We start from the raw sequence: 16,776 nt of genomic DNA on the forward strand, positions 1-16,776 counted from the left end.
TTATACAACTAGGACCAAATCTGGGACCTTCTGGTTTTGTATGCCTCCTTGCTAAGTCAGCCAAAGTGCCTTTTCAAGTAATTGAATGGATTGGCATTTTACTGAAGGGTATCTTTGAAGACCAGTTGTGCAAATGTTAATTGAAACACATTCTGTCCTTTTTAGATCCTATGGAAGAAATGGCCCTGCCAACCCGTATCATAATCAAACTGGCTGCATCTTCGCTCCAGCTAGTAGTGCGAATGACAGTGAAATCTCCAGTGACGTCATGACTGATGACTCGATGTCAATGACAGACAGTAGTGTGTAAGTATGATTTCTGCTTGTACACTTTGTCCTTGTTTAGTCATTTGCTTTCAGGGGTGGACAGCTTTGATTCTGACTGCACTGAGGCCGAATTTCTTCTCCCCCATTCTACCTCACTGTATCCAAGTTCAGCATAGACAGTACAGCACTGAACGTTAATGAATCTGAACTCTTCCACTTTCCTCAGTCAGATCATCACCATACCCCAGGCATCCTGATGATACAGGAAATCCAGCTCCTTCTCCAGGAATGTGTATGCGCCCAGAATCTGATGGGGAAACTTGACCACAACCAAGGAATGAACTTTAGAACTATTAGGGCCCCATGATACAATAAAGGTGTAAGGAAGTGGTTGAATCTGAGCTTGTTCTGAAGCTGCAGTACAGGTCCAGGTCACGTTTGTAATGTCCCTTGGTGGGGGATGGTGCTATTGGCCATGACTCACCTCTGCCCACTGGTACAGTTTTCGTTACTTGATTTTTCTCATGTCTACATGCTAATTTTTATTGTAATCCTGAACTGAACTGCTGCTGAATCCTCAACCATGCATCTGTTACATTCAGAGCCAATAATTCCAATGATCTCCTGGTTGACCTCCCTGTCTTCTGCCCTTCGGAAACTTACTTTTGTCCATTTCCTTGTTCATGCTAAAACATCTTTACCCATCACACCTGTACTCACTCCTATACTGGCTCCCGATCCATCAATGTCTCAGTTCTAATTTATTCTACCCTGGTGTTCAATTCCCATCAGGCATTATTCCTACGTATCTCCGTAATGTCCTATATCCTTCCTCCAATTGTACTGAGTATGACCCCTTGTAAAACCTGATTATGTTTTTATTTCACACCCATTTTTCAAGACCATGTCTTCAGCCATCAACACATTGGAATTCCCTCCCTGAACATCTCTTTCTCTCTCTCCTTTCTAAAACCTCTTTGGTTGCCTTTTTTAATGTCTTCTCCATTGTCTCATTGTCAAATTTTGTCTGATAATGCTCCTGTGAAGTGCTGTGGTTTGATTCACAATGTTTAAAGTAATATATAAAAGTTATAACAGTTCCTGCTGTTTTAAAGACCACAAAGGGTCTATTAATATCAAACAAACATGCCATTTTGACCATGGTCAGGTTAGATCCCCTGTTGCCACTAGAAAAGTAACATTCTTAATTTTTCAACTGGAAGTAACTGTGTCTGGGCTGGTTTATTTACAACTATTTGGAACCTCCCTTTTTATAGTTGCCTCCAGGATCCTACGATAGGAAATGAGTAAATGTAGCCTTGATACCAAAAAAGAGTATGGCTTCTGTCCTTGACAAGGGGCACATTTGTGTATCGTTTGCTGACCGGTATGTGGTTCTTCTGGACCTGAAGCTTTAGTTCAGTGTAAAGGATTTATGTTTGCTATATGTGGACAACACTGGCAAAGGCCTTGTTTATTATCCTGAGGAGAAGCTGGAGATGGTGCACCATCTTCAAGTCTTCTCAATTGACTAAGCATCAACGAATTCAAACTTCACCTCCCCACTCTTCCTGCCCATTGAGGTATTGACTAATTTTCTACACTCGGATATACCTCCTTCAAACAATAGTTTGAAACACCATGAGCTCAACAGAACATCAGGGTGTCAGGTCATTCCAGAACTCGGAATGATGCTGACTGTGATCCTGGTGAAAACAAGTGGTCGAACATCATGTGCAGTTCCTCCACTGTTGTTGGAGTGGTGGATCATCCAGGACTGATGTGAAATTAGCTGCAGCACCAAACTGACTCATGTACTCGTTGTGGAGAGAGAGATTGTGTTTGATATTGTCAGTACTTCCACAGAGTGTGATCTGTCTTTCCTAGATTTCTCCGGATGGCACAGCTCTTACAGGGATACAGTTTCACCCTCATTAACTTCAAGTGTTAACAAGTTAAAGAAGCTGAGTGGACACCATATCAGCTGTCAGCTCATATCCGCAGGCTCACAGATTGTTCCCAGATCACAGGGCCTTTATGTAGCCTCCCCTCTGTGACTGTGCTCGAGTGGTGACAGGACATCTAACCCAGGCTTGGTCTTTCTTTAGAATCTTAGAAAGTAGAGACACCTTGGCAATTAGCCTGTGCCAGTTTGTTGAAAAGGTAATTGGTGCCCCCATCTTTCCCACAGTCAAATGAACCACAGAATGTTACTGTATGGTGCCCCCGATAAATAAAAGCTAGTGGCAGAAGGGAGCAAGGAGTGAGATCTCTTCTTTTTAGCTCTGGTACTTTTTTTGAGTCCTCACTGGAGATCAGTTGAGTGCAAGGCCGGGTCATACTTACACTGACCATGCAGTTAGATTTACTTCAGGTGCACTTCAGCCCTGATTCTGTTTGTTTTCATTTGTTTTCTGGTTGACTACTTGAATCAGAGAGCTTCATTCCTCCCCTAAGCTGCCCCTTGTTGCTCTCATGTGTTGAGGCCAAAGGCAATGAGTGCACCGTCGAGAGCAGGAGTTGGGAGTCAAGATGATAAAGGTCACTAGGTTTCCCACAAAATTGCAATTCACTGTCTGAGATTTAAGCAGAACAATTTAAGACTGAGATGAGGAAGAATTTCTTCTCAGGGTTGTAAAACGTTTGAACTTCTTGCCACAGAGAGCTATGGGGCCAAATCCTTGTGTATGTATTTAAGGCTGAGACAGAGAGATTTTTGATCAGTCAGGAATCAGGGGTTATGGGGAAAAGGCAGGAAAGTGGATGTAAGGAACGTCAGATCAGGAGTGATCTTATTGAATGTTAGAGCAGGCTTGAGGGGCCGAATAACGTGCTCCTGCTCCGATTTTTATGGTCTTAACTGAAACAATGAAACGTGTGGCTGTGGGACTAAGGTCTTCCACCTGAGATTGTGACACACGGGAGGCCATTCGGTTTCTTTGGACTGGTCCAGCTGGAGAGTGCACAAGTGGGGGGCATGACACAAGTTCAGATTTATTAATTGAATTTAAATTCATGACATTATCACTTGTTCTTTCCCTCCCTCTTCCCCCTCTATCACTCTGTTCATTAATCAGTGGGTGAACTGAGGGTTGGATGGTTATGTTGGAGTGAGAAGCTCCACAAGTCAAGGGAGATGGATTAAATCTTGCAACAAGCTCAGCCCGTGGACATGAATTGACAGCTGATGCCCACTAAGGTTCACTAACTTGTCAGTCCTTGGTGTCTGAGTTGACACTTACGCTGTGGGCCTGGGAGGCCTCTGAATCTGAATCCACATGCTGTCAGCAGAACAGAACGGCTGTTAGAATAAAAATCAAACAAATTGTGACTGAAATTATGCAGTGAAAAGGCAAGATGCTTGCTGGGACTGAAAATTTACCTCACCACAAAATGCAGAGGTGACTCTGGTTTGATGTGGGTGATATGTTTTGCTTTTATCTTATTAGTTATGAATGACACGGTGTACAGCTGCATCCATGGTGAAGCAACTTGCTGCTGCAATTCTCGGCAGTGAATGCAAGTGGGATCTGCCTGAGCAGGAATAGACAGCTTTAGTGTGGCACTCACTACTGTAGGGAAGAATGTATATGTGTGTGTCAGTGCACGTGTGTATGTACAACTGAGGGCGTATCCTTTAAATAAAGTGAATTTTCATCAGTTTCAGGAAACAAGACAAGCAAATCTCTTACTTATAAGAATGCATGCACACATAAAGGGCTGAGGAGAAGTCTACATTGTGCATACACATGTGCATCCATTAATACACAAATACAAGCACACAGATTTTTGTATGTCTGTAGTTCTTTGGTTGCCAATGCACGAGGACACACAAGCTCCACACCTGTATACGTGTCTCTACTAGACATGGTAGCACTTATGAAAAGGCATTGCGAAATGGATAGTTTTTAAACTGGCTCCAGTGTCAACAGGAGATTTCTGAGTGTTAGTCATTTCTGGTCTGAGGACCAGGCAAGCTGAAGTGGGGAAATGGTTAGGATTAAAGTATTTTCACCAGAGCCAATGGTGGCTCTGAAAGCTGAGAAATAAAAGTGTATTGTGGATGAAAGGCTTAGTTGAATCACTTTCAATCTATTGTTAGTCGAAGGGAGTTTAAGAGGGGGGTGGGGTGGAAGTTGGGGTGGGGGGGGGGGGGTGAGTGCAAATAAGAGAGCTGCAGTGCAGGCTGCTTTGAGAATCACTTGCTAGAGTGAAAGGGAGATGGCTGTAAAGCCTGAAAAGAGCCTGGCTGATTCCTGTTTTCACAATAGAGCAGAGCAGGGTGAAGCTTGGTTGATTAAATGAGGATTTATTTCTGGATGGGATGGAATGAGGGGCAGGGATGTTCTTTCAGTGACACATGACTACTCTTCCTCAAGGTTTCACTTTTCAATGAGAAAGAGTTGATTGCAAAATTGGATTTCACCTTGGTTTTGTTTTTTTTAAACCACCTTGTTCCAACAGCATTTATGTTAATTTAGAAAAGCGTTCAGCACCTTGACCTGGTTTATAGTCATTTGCACAAAGTTCTAGGATGCTGCAAGGCAGTGTCAAGAGTGTGGTGCTGGGAAAGCATAGCCAGTCAGGCAGCATCCGAGGAGCAGGGGAATTGATGTTTTGGGCATCAGGAATGAGCTGCAGCACAGTGTCAAAGCAAGCAGGGCCGAGTGTTCTAAATAGCTTTTTTAAAATTCTGGGCGTTGTGGGTTCAGAAAGCCACACATCTACCAGCCTGCCTACTGTGTCTTCCCCACATACATCATAACCTGTAATAAGGCCATGGGTCTGTCCAGGAAACAGCTTTGATTCGAGCTCTTGACCCACCCTTCTCTGCTGTAAGACCTAGACATTATAATGGAGGCTAGCACTCCTGTGCAGCACTGTGTAGTGCACAATTGTCAGAGGCATGAACTCAGGATGAATCATTAAATCGTACTGGGGATTCAAGCACAGAAAGATCCCAGAATGCAGCTTAAAGGAATTAATAGTTTATTAATGGTGTTGTTTATTCTGGAGTCTTGCTGTGTGGGCATTGACTGCTGGTTTGTTTATGTAATGACAGTGATGAAAGTTCAAAGTAATTCACTGTATGTGAAGTAGTTTGAGATGTTTCTGGGAGATGTGAAAAGGTGACAGTGAAATGCATGATTTTCTTTGTTCTTCCTTAACAACAGCTTGAGTTTATATAGCACCTTTGACATAATAAAATATCCCAAGGCGTTTCACAGGAATGTTCTAAAACAAAATGCCTACAAACCACATGAGAGAAGTTTGGGTCAAGACAGCCAAAAGCTTATCAAAAAAAGGAGAACAAGGAGAAAAGTGAGACTGAGATCATAGAGTCCTACAGCACGGAGACAGGCCCTTGGCCCAAACTGGTCCATGCTGACCAAAATGTCCATCCACGCTAACCCCATTTCCCTGCACTTGGCCCATGTCCTTCTAAACCTTTCCTATCCATGTATTTGTCAAGTACCTTATAAATTTTGTTAATGTACCCACCTCAACCACTACTGCTGCAGCTCAGTCCATATGCATACCCACCCTTTGTGTTTTTTTTAAAAGGTTGCCTATCAGGTTCCCATTTATTATTTCCCCTCTAACCTTAAACTGATGCCTTCTACTCCTTGATTCTCCAACCATGGGAAAAAAGAGTGCATTCACCCTATCTATTCCCCTCATGATCTTATACATGCTCCCCCCCCCCCCCCCAGTCCCCTACAGAAAAAAGTCTCCTAGCTTGTCCAACCTCTCTCTATAACTCAGCCCCTTGAATCCTGGCAACATCCTTGTAAATTTCTTCTGCATTCTTTCCAGTTTAATAACATCCTTCCTATAGCGAGGTGACCAAAATTGAACACAATACTCCAAGTGCAGCCTCACCAACATCCTGTACACTACAACATAACTTACCAACTTTTATACTCAGTGCCCTGATTGATGAAGGCCAGTGTGCCAAAAGCCTTCTTCACTGCCCTGTCTATCTGTGACTCCACTTTCAGAGAACCCGTGCACCTAACCTCCAAGGTCCCCCTGTTACACTACATTCCTTAAGGCCCTATCATTCACCATGAAATTCCTAACTTGATTTGACTTTCCAAAATGCAACACCTCACACTTATCTATATTAAACTCCATTTGCTGTTTCTCAGTTCCCTTCCCCAGATGATCAAGATCCTTCTTCAATTTCTGATAACCTTCCTCACTGTCCATGATATCACCTACTTTAGTGTCACCTGCATACCTTGTACATTCTCATCCAAATCATTGATATGGATAACAAACAGCAATGGGTCCAGGACTGACCCCTGAGGCACTCCACTAGTCACAGGCCTCCAGTCTGACAGCATCCTTCCACTATTATCCTCTGCTTCCTACCATCAAGCCAGTTGTTTATCCAATTTGCCAACTCTCCTTGGATTCCTTGGAACCTTCCAGAGCAGCCTACCATGTGGAACCTTATCAAAGGCCTTACTGACTATTACCTTTATCAACCTTCCTGGTGACTTCATCAAGAACTTTTACAAATTTGAGGTGTGATCTCTCCCACACAAAGCCATGCTGACTACTCCTAATCAAACCGTGTCTTTCCAAACTTAATTCCATCTTATCCCTCAGAATCTTCTCAAGTAACTTACCTACCACAGATGTTAGGCTTATTGGTCTTTAGTTCCTAAGATCTCTTTGCAGCCTTTTTTGAATAAGGGCACAACATTCGCTACCCTCCAGTCTTCTGGGACCTAACCTAACCCGTTGATAACGACGATGCAAATATATCAGTCAGGGCCCCCACAATTTCTTCTCTAGCCTCTTGCAGGGTTCTTGGATATATCTGGTCAGGACCAGAAGATTTATCCACCTTCATACATTCCAGTATGTCCAACACCTCCTTTACGATGATATGTGTAGGGAGAGAATTCCAGAGTTAGAGGCCTAGGAAATGGAATGCACAACCATTAGTGGTGGAGTTGTGGTGATCTGCAAAGCTTGTCACTGAAATATCAAATCTGAAGTTAACCCCACACCCTACTCCATTTCCCCTGCAGAAGATTTGCCAACTTCACACTATTGCACTAATGACACCTGCTGTGTTACAGTCTGTTTGGAGTGGGCGAGAACTGGAAACAAAAAAAAATGCAGCTTCATCTTTTTGTCAAAAAGCCTTTTGTTTAACAGCACAGGATGAACAGCAAGAAATGAGCGACTTACACAAACAGGCCATTACTGTCTGATTTTGTTTCTACACTGGGGGTGTGGCGATTAAGGGAAGGCAAAACAAGCCCTAATTAACAATTGGAGGCATTGTAAACAGGGGAGTAAATGAGATGTAAAGGCAATCTGTCAGATCAGAGTTTACTTTCCTGTTTAAAATAAGGTGCAGTGTAGATTTCTCCTCTCAGTAATCAGAGAAAGATGAGGGCTGATTTTTTTTCTCCTCTCTGGCTTATATCTTATTTATGGATTTCGTTTTGACGCAGGGGGCAGGCTCGGCTGTGCAAACTTCAAACATTACCTTATCTTACAAACCAAGCTTTTGATGTTGGCAAGATCAGAGACTTGCTTCAGAACTGCTGCCAACTAAAGACTGCAGGCGCATATGCGCATGAGTTTGAGCCTTTTAGAACTGGAGGAGCTGCATCATGCTCAGGTCATGCACATTTGGGCCTTTAAACAGTTAATTAGGCCTTTTTTCTATTGGTTTATTGGTTATTGCAATATTTAATCAATAAGCTGCAAGAGACTGCTCAGTATTCCTTGGAAAGTCTTATTTCAAATACAGCTGCAGGATAGTTTGAAAGCCTCCCAGAGGATTGTTTAAAGGCTGGATAAAATAGTAGGCCCAAAAAGCCTGAGATGATTGCTGCAACCCAATTGACCAATCAGTGGTCTATGCTTATTCGTTACAAGGCAGGAAAATCTAGTGTGTCTTTCTTAAGATTATCATTTCAGTAAATTTCCTGCACGTTGCCACTGGTGATATCTCCTTGTGTGCCCATGCTCCAGTTTGAGCAGTAAGGCAGTGGTGCACTGTGCTGCTGACCCTGCAACTCTTAGTTTCAACATTTTTGTTTGAACTTGTGGATAAATCCAATCTGCCAGAAGTGTTCTGATGGCAAACAGTTGTGTAGCATTTGTGTGTGTGTGATGTGTTCAGCCATAAATCGAGAGCATTTCACAAACAGGCTTTGCTGAATCAAAGTTGAACTCAAACGATATTAAGATGGTGGTTGCCGTCTGGCAGGTAGTTGGCACAGGGTCCTTGGCATAAGGCAGCTGTTTTCACTTGTTGGACTTGAATGCTATTTCAAGTGGGTAACATTAATTTTAATTTGCAGAGTTCAGCGCTTTATGGAGGTGGTCAGGGTGAACTTAAGTTCAGTTGTGCTTCCCACTGGGAATATTCTGCTGATGTTAGACATAACCATGTGAGCAAGACAGGAGTGTCTGTTGTTTGAATGGGATTGTCTCATTGTAGACACTGTGGAGGGATGGGAATGTATCATGGAGTCAAACAGCAAGGAAACAGACACTTCGACCCAACTTGTCCATGCCAACTAGGTTTTATAAACTGAACTAGTCCCATTTGCTTGCATTTGGCCCATAGCCCTCTAGCCCTTTCCTATCCATGTACCTGTTCAAATGTCTTCTAAATGTTGTAATTGTACTGATCTCTACCACTTGGTTTGGTAGCTTGTTCCACTGTGTGCACCACTCTCTGCCTGAAAATGTTGTCCCAAAAGTGCCTTTTATATTTTACCCCTCTCACCTTAAACCTATGCCCTGGAGTTTTGGACTCCCCTACCCTGGGAAAAAATCCTTGGCTTTTCGCTCTATCCATGCCCCTCATTACCTTATAAACCTCGAGAAGGTCACCCCTCAACCTCCTACACGCCAGAGGAAACCAGCCCCAGTGCATCCAGCCACTTGTTGTAACTCTATTAGCTCAGTAGGCTGGATAGCTGATTTGCTATGCAAAGTGATACCAACAGTGTGGGTTCAAATCCTGCACTGGCTGAGGTTACCATGAAGGTCCCGCCTTCTCAACCTCTCCCTCACCTGAAGCTTGGTAACCCTGCAGTTAAACCATCACCATTTGTCTCTCTGAGAGAGCAGTGTTATGGTCTGGTAGGACTTTGAGGATTTTACCTTTAGACAGAGGATCAATTACAGTAGCTGATCCACATTGTTACCTCTGGTGTGTACCAAAAATCTAACCTTGGATCTTCTTATCTCCTCCACGTACTGCTGTTCAGTGACATAATCCAAAAACATGGCATTGGGTCCCATGTGTAGACTGATAACACCAAGCTATATCTGACCACTATCTCTCTGACTCAGTCTGCTTATTAAATGTCAAGTATTGAATGAGCAGTTTTAAATTTTCCAATAAGTTATTGGAAAGGCAGAAGCCATTGCTTTGGTCCTATTACATCACCACCTACCCCATCCCTGACCATTGTCTGAAGCTGAACCAACTGGTCACAACATGAGAACCATCTGTGACCTTAAGATGAGCATTCTGCCACCCATCTGTGCTAACACTGAGGCTGCTTAGTTTCACCTCCATAACATCACCTACCATCACCTCTGCCTGAGCTCCTTTTCACTAACCCTAACTCTCATGCCTTTGTTATCTCCAATTTAATTGTTTCACACACTTCTGACTGGCCTCCCAGACTCTACCCTCCATCAACTAAAGATAATTTAAGGTGCTGCTGCCTGTGTCCTAACTGACACCAAGTTTCCTGCTACCCCCATCTTCCCTGCCACTAACTCAATTTGGGTTCCTGGACTGGCAATGTCTCAACTTCAAAATTTTTATCCGATTTACAAATCAGTCCTTGGCTCTTTGTCTCTGTCACCCCTTCCAACCCTACAATATACCACAAGCCTTTCCAAAACACTTTTCATCCAATGAAGTACTTTTTAAAGTGCATGTTGCAATGAGGAGATGTGGGAGTTAATTTATACAGAGCAAGCTGAAGACCACATATGTTTTTGTGATGCTCTATAAGGGAATAAATAGTCAAAATACCTGAAAGAACCTCCTTGGTATTTTTCAATGTAGTGCCATGGGCTCTGTTATATACCCCTGAAAGGACAGATACAGGCTCCAACTTTCCTTTCTGTTCAAAAGGTAGTACCTCAAACTAATTGGCACTTGCTCAGTTCTGCAACCTGGAGTGGGACTAGTGCTGCTAACTAACTGCTTCAGAGAACATTATCCAGGGAACCACACTTACCCCAGTGTTTGCTGTTGTGGTCTTCCAGCTCAGTGGCATTGACTGGAATCTCTTGGGGTTGAAAAATGTGGCGCTGGAAAAGAACAGCAGCTCAAGCCCTTCATCAGGGCTTCTGCCCAAAACCTCGATTCCCCTGCTCCTCGGATGCTCCTTTTCCAGCGCCACACTTTTCAATTCTGACTCTCCAGCATCTGCTATCCTCACTTTCTCCTAGGAATCTCTTGGGTACAGCTGGTGAATGTCCTCTTGGCAGGTGGATGTTGGAACTAAGAGTAACTGGACAGCAGGTTGAAGGGCTCATAGCCTGCACGCCAGACCCTGCTCTGCAAACACGACTTGCCAGCAGTTGTAGAGCATGGATGTTGCCTTTATAACATTGGGTCACATATGAAACTAATTTCAATCCTGTTGGATTCCTCTCATGTTCTGTTTCATGGTTTGATTTGCAGAGATGGGATCCCTCCATATCGGCATAAGAAGCAACAACAGAGGGAAATGCAACGCAGTGTCAAGGCAAACGGTCAGGTCTCACTACCTCATTTTCCTGTAAGTGTTCAGTCCCTCACCGACTTAAGTTTTCACTATATCGCTCACTGTTTAATATTGTCTGTTTGATTGATTTACGTTCCCCCAAAGGGCTCGAGACGTTTTGTTGCATTAAAGTTGATATATTCACAAATGTCCTTTAGAGGAGGAAACTACCATCCTTACCTGGTCTGGCCTATTTGTGTCTCCAGATCTACAGCGATGTGGTTGACTCATAACTGCCTTCTGGGCAATTAGGGATGGGCAGTAAATGCTGTCGAGCCAGTGACACCCTTATCCTGTGAATGAAAAAAGAAATATATAAATATAAATTGTTGTAAATCAATGTTTCCCAAATCTATTCTAATCATGATATCCTGGGGCTTGAACATTGCTTTGACCCCAGACAAAGAGCCAGAGTGGGTTGGTTTGCAGAGTGGAGATGAGACATGGGGTCAATAAAATTTTTCTTTTTCATTTTGATTTCTGGGGCCGACTTGTTAGTTTGTAAGGGCTACTTTTTATTCTCAGTGACTTACTTGCTAGGTCTTGCTTCATGCAGTAACAAAGCCTTATGTATTTGTATTGGCATATGTGATATTTGGACTCTCAGAAGTTGAATTAGAATTTTTTACAATTCATTTCTAAGATGTGGGCATTGTTAGCTTGGCCAGCGTTTATTGTCCGTCCCTAGTGAGCTGCCTTCCTGTACTGCTGCAGTCCATTTGCTGTGGGTTGACCCACAATGCCATTAAGGAGGGAATTCCAGGATATTGATCTAGTGACACTAAAGGAACAGCGATATATTTCCAAGTCAGGTTGGTCAGTGACTTGGAGGGAAACTTGAAAGTTGTGTTGTTCCCATATATCTGCTTGCCCTTGTCCTTCCAGATGGAAGAGATCTTAGGTTTGGAATATGCTGTCTGAGGATCTTTGGTGAATATCTGCAGTGTATCTTGTATGTAGGACACACTGCTGCTACTGAGTATTGGTGGTGGTGGGAGTGGACGCTTGGGGATGTGGTGCCAATCAAGCGGACTGCTTTGGCCTGGATGGTATCAAACCTTTTGAATGTTGTTGGGCCTTCACTCATGCATGCCTTGTAGATGGTGGACAGACTTTGGAGAGTCTTTGCTGCAGTATTTATAGAGTCATAGAGATGTACAGCATGGAAACAGCCGCTTCGGTCCAACCTGTTCGTGCCGACCAGATATCCCAACCCAATCTAGTCCCACCTGCCAGCACCCAGCCCATATCCCTTCAAACCCTTCCTATTCATATATCCATCCAGATGCCTTTTAAATGTTGCAATTGTACCAGCCTCCACCACTTCCACTGGCAGCTCATTCCATGCACGTAACACTCTCTATGTGAAAAAGTTGCCCCTTAGGTCTCTTTTATATCTTTCCCCTCTCACTCTAAACCTATGCCCTCTAGTTACGGATTCCCTCACCCCAGGGAAAAGACTTTGTCTATTTATCCTATCCATGCCCCTCATGATTTTATAAACCTCTGTAATGTCACCCCCTCAGCCTCTTACGCTCCAGGGAAAACAGCCCTAGCCTATTCAACCTCTCCCAATATCTCAAATCCTCCAACCCTGGCAACATCCTTGTAAATCTTGTCTGAACCCTTTCAAGTTTCACAACATCTTTCCGATAGGAAGGAGACCAGAATTGCACGCAATATTCCAACAGTGGCCTAACCAATATCCTGCATAGCCGCAACATGACCTCCCAACTCCTGTATCAATACTCTGACCAATAAAGGAAATTTCTGTATTGCTCTGACCTGCCCTTGTAGCCATTGTTGATGTGTAGCCATTCGAGTTTCTAGGTAATGGTAACCCACAGGATGTTGATACTAGGGGATCCATTGATGTTAATACTATTGAATGCCACAGGACATTGCCTGGCATTTGTGTGGCACAAATGCTACTTGTCACTTGTTATCCTAAGCCTAGATGTTGTCCAGATCTTGTTGCATTTGAACATGGACTGCTTCCGTATCTGAGGAGTCATGAATGGTGCTGAGCATTGTGCAATCAACAGCGAACATCCCTATTTCTGACCTTATGATCGAGGGAAGGTCATTGAAGGTGGTTGAGTCAGAGATACTACCCTGAGGAACTCCTGCAGAGATGACTGACCTCCAGAAACCGTGGCCATCTTCCTCTCTGACGGGTATGACTCTAATCAGCGGAGAATTTGCCCTGTTAACCCATTGATTCCAGTGTTGCTAGGGCTCCTTGATGCCACACATGGTCAAATGCTTTGGTGTCAAGGACTGTCACTCTCACCTCACCTCTGGAATTCAGCTCTTTTAAATGTTTGAACCAAGGCTGTAATGAGGTCAGGAGCTGAGTGGCCCTGGCGGAACCCAAACTGGGCGTCACTAAGCAGGTTATTGCTGAGCAGGTGCTGCTAATAGCATTGTTGATGACACCTTCCATCACTTTACTGATCAAAAGTAGATTGATGGGGTGGTTTTTGATTGGTTTGGATTTGTCTGCTTTTTATGTACAGGACATACCTGGACAATTTTCCAAACATTGTTGTGTAGATGCCAGTGTTGTTTACTGGAGGAGCTTGACTATGGGAAGCAGCAAATTCAGTACTATTGCCGGAATGTTGTCAGGGCCTGTAGCCTTTGCAGAATCCAGTGCTTCCATTCGTTTCTTAATATCACGTGGAGTGAATCAAATTGGCTGAAGACTGGTATTGGTAATGCTGGGGACCACTGGAAGAGGCCAAGATGGATCATTCATTTGGCACTTCTGGCTGAAGATTCCTGCACATGCTTCAGTCTTTTCTTTTGCACTGATGTGCTGGGCTCCTCCATCATTGAGAATGAGGATATTTGTGGAGCCACGTCCTCCAGTAAGTTGTTTAACTGTCTACCACCATTCACAACTGGATGTGGAAGGACTGGAGAGCATAGATCTGATCCCTGGTTGTGGGATTGCTTAGCTCTGGCTATCACTTGCTGTTTATGCCGTTTGGCGTGCAAGCAGTCCTATTTGGTAGCCTCACCAGATACCGAAGCCTCATTTTCAGGTATGCCTGGTGCTGCTTGTAGCTTGTCCTCCTGCACTCTCCACTGAACCAGGGTTGATCCCATGACTTTATGGTAATGGTTCAGTTGGGATATGCCAGGCCATGAGATTATAGATTGTGCTGGATTACAATTCTGCTGCTGTTGATGGCCCAGAGCACCTCATGGATGCCCAGTCTTGAGTTGCTAGGTCTGGTCGAAGTCTGTCCCATTTAACACAATGATAGTACCGCACAACACAATGGAGAGTATTCTCAATGTGAAGGCAGGACATTGTGTCCACAATGACAGGTCACGCATAATGATACTGCTACAGATGCATCTGCAGCTGGCAGATTGGTGAGGATGAGGTCAAATATGTTTTTCCCTCTTGTTGGTTCCTTCACCTCCTGTCACAGATTCAGTCTTGAAGAGGGGTTACACCTGAAACATTGACTTCTCCATCTCCTGAGGCTGCCTGGCCTGCTGTGTTCTTCCAGCCTCTTGCTTGTCTTCCACAGACTCAGTCTGGCAGCTATGTCCTTTAGGGCCTGACAAGCTTGATCAGTTGTACTGCTGCTTGAGCCATTTTGGTGGGGAACATTGAAATCCCCCAGCCAGAGTACATTTTGTGCCCATGCCATCCTCAGTGTTTCCCCCAAGTGTTGTTCAACATGGAGGAGTACTGATTCATCAGCTGAGGGAGGATGATACGTGGTAATCAGCAGGAGGTTTCTTTGCCCAGGTTTAATCTGAAGCCATGAGACTTCATAGGGTCCGGAGTCAATGTTGAGGATTCCCAGGGTGACTCCCTCACGATTGTATCCCACTGTGCTGCCATCTCTACCAGGTCTGTCCTGTCAGTGGGACAGGATATATCCAGGGATGGTGACGGTGGTGTCTGGGACATAGTCATACTCACGGAAGCATACCTTACAGACAATGTCAGGCTGTTGCTTGATTAGTCTGTGGGACAACTCTCCCAATTTTGGCACTAGCCCCCAGATGCTAATGAGGTGGACTTTTCAGGGTCCAAAAGGCTGTTTCTGCCCATGTCTTTTCCGGTGCACAGGCCGATGCCGGTGATCCGTCCAGTTTCATTTCTTTCAGACTTCATAGAGGTTGGTACAACTGAATGGCTTCCTGAGCCATTTCAGAGGGCAGTTGGGAGTCAGCTAGATTGCTTGGTGTCAGGAGCCACTTGTAGATCAGACCAGTTAAGGCAGGCAGATTTCCTTCCTAAAGGAAGTTAGTGAGCCACATGATCTTTCTGACAATCGAGAATGGTTTCATGGTCATCAGTAGACTCTTAATTCTAGATTTTTTTAAATTGAATTCAATTTCCACCGTCTGCCTTGACAGGATTCGCACCTCGGTCCCCAAAACATCAGCTGAGTTTCTGGATTAATAGTCTAGCAATAATATCACTAGATCATCATCTCCCCCCAATATTCTCAATCATAATCAACAATCCACTGAACATAAAGCCACATACAGGGAAGCTTTAATTTCCCAGGCAACACAGTATTTAAATTAGTACAAAATGCAGGCATAGGTATATACAAGTTGTTTTTTCAAAATAACTGACACACTTCTACACATGGAAAACCTTAAACACACCTCCCATAGACTAGTCAGGTCACAGCTAATACATGCATCCAAAAACTGGAAAATTTTATCAAGGCAGTGACTATCGTACTTTCTGCAACACTGATCTCAATCTCTGCTTTAAATTTGTCAATTGATGATGTTTGTTAGAGGTGGATTCATTACAGTGTTCCCAAATATAGCAGCTACTGGACTTTTGCAGCTCTAAACTAGACATTCCACATTCATTTGCAAGGAATTTTCACCTCATTTGAAATTTTCTTGATCACAGTTAGTTGAGTATTTCCCTGTTGATGGATCAAAAACCCATGTGAAGGGAGTTAGGGAGGTGGAGTGGAGAAGGTTCATACTTCCAGATATTTTTTCCCCAAGGGAAATATCCTTAGCTTTCCACTTTCCCTTTGGTTTTGAAGGGCAGCAATCAGATTGTTCGGCCATGCCCATTGTTGGGAGAGGGTAAAAAACTTCAAGCAGTTAAAGGAGCCACAACCAGTCAGAACTTCATGTAACCCATTGCTGCCTCTGAACTCAACAACTTTAAACATTTGACTTACAATCCCACTAAGATCCACCACCCACAATTTGGGAACCTCTGTTGTTCACAATGGAGCGCGTGGGCTGTGTGTGTACGTATTAATGTCATTTCTGACCAATTCCACCAGAACAGGACGCTGCAACAAATTCATTGCTCAGAGATCAGGTGAATTGGCCATGCTAAATTGCCCGTAGTGTTAGGTGCATTAGTCAGGAGTAAATATAGGGTAGGGGAATGGGTCTTGATGGGTTACTCTTTGGAGGGTCGGTGTGGACTTGTTGGGCTGAAGGGCCTGTTTTCATACGTAGGGAATCTAACCTAATTTAATCTTGTTCAAACTAAATAACCTTGATTTCAGATCCTACTGAGTGGGGCATCCTTTGGACCCACTCTAGGAGATACCTACAGCTGTGTGTCCTTGTGTGTTTGTGGATTACTCACTGCTTGAGGTTAGCACTGGATGGCAAACCAAACTAGAATTTAATCTGAAGTCCAGCTTTGGAATCTGATTGGCAGCTGTTGCCATGATGCTGAATCATCACAATAGAAGTGTACCCCTTGCCA

At 43.9% G+C, this 16,776-nt stretch overlaps 1 protein-coding gene across 5 annotated transcripts in view; it reads left to right on the forward strand.

The window, feature by feature from the left end:
* Positions 1-16,776, forward strand: part of axin2 (axin 2 (conductin, axil)) — a 69,106-nt gene that overhangs the window by 36,169 nt on the left and 16,161 nt on the right. For all 5 annotated transcript variants that reach the window (XM_043715078.2, XM_043715082.2, XM_043715083.2 and 2 more), the window contains 2 exons: positions 166-306; positions 10,961-11,057. In XM_043715078.2, the coding sequence (XP_043571013.2) occupies positions 166-306; positions 10,961-11,057 (238 nt within the window). The remainder of the gene's footprint in view (positions 1-165; positions 307-10,960; positions 11,058-16,776) is intronic.

The sequence above is a fragment of the Chiloscyllium plagiosum genome, unplaced genomic scaffold (assembly GCF_037043375.1).
Source record: "Chiloscyllium plagiosum isolate Xiang-an unplaced genomic scaffold, Cpla_swu_hap1 HiC_scaffold_25, whole genome shotgun sequence".
NCBI lineage: Eukaryota > Metazoa > Chordata > Chondrichthyes > Orectolobiformes > Hemiscylliidae > Chiloscyllium > Chiloscyllium plagiosum.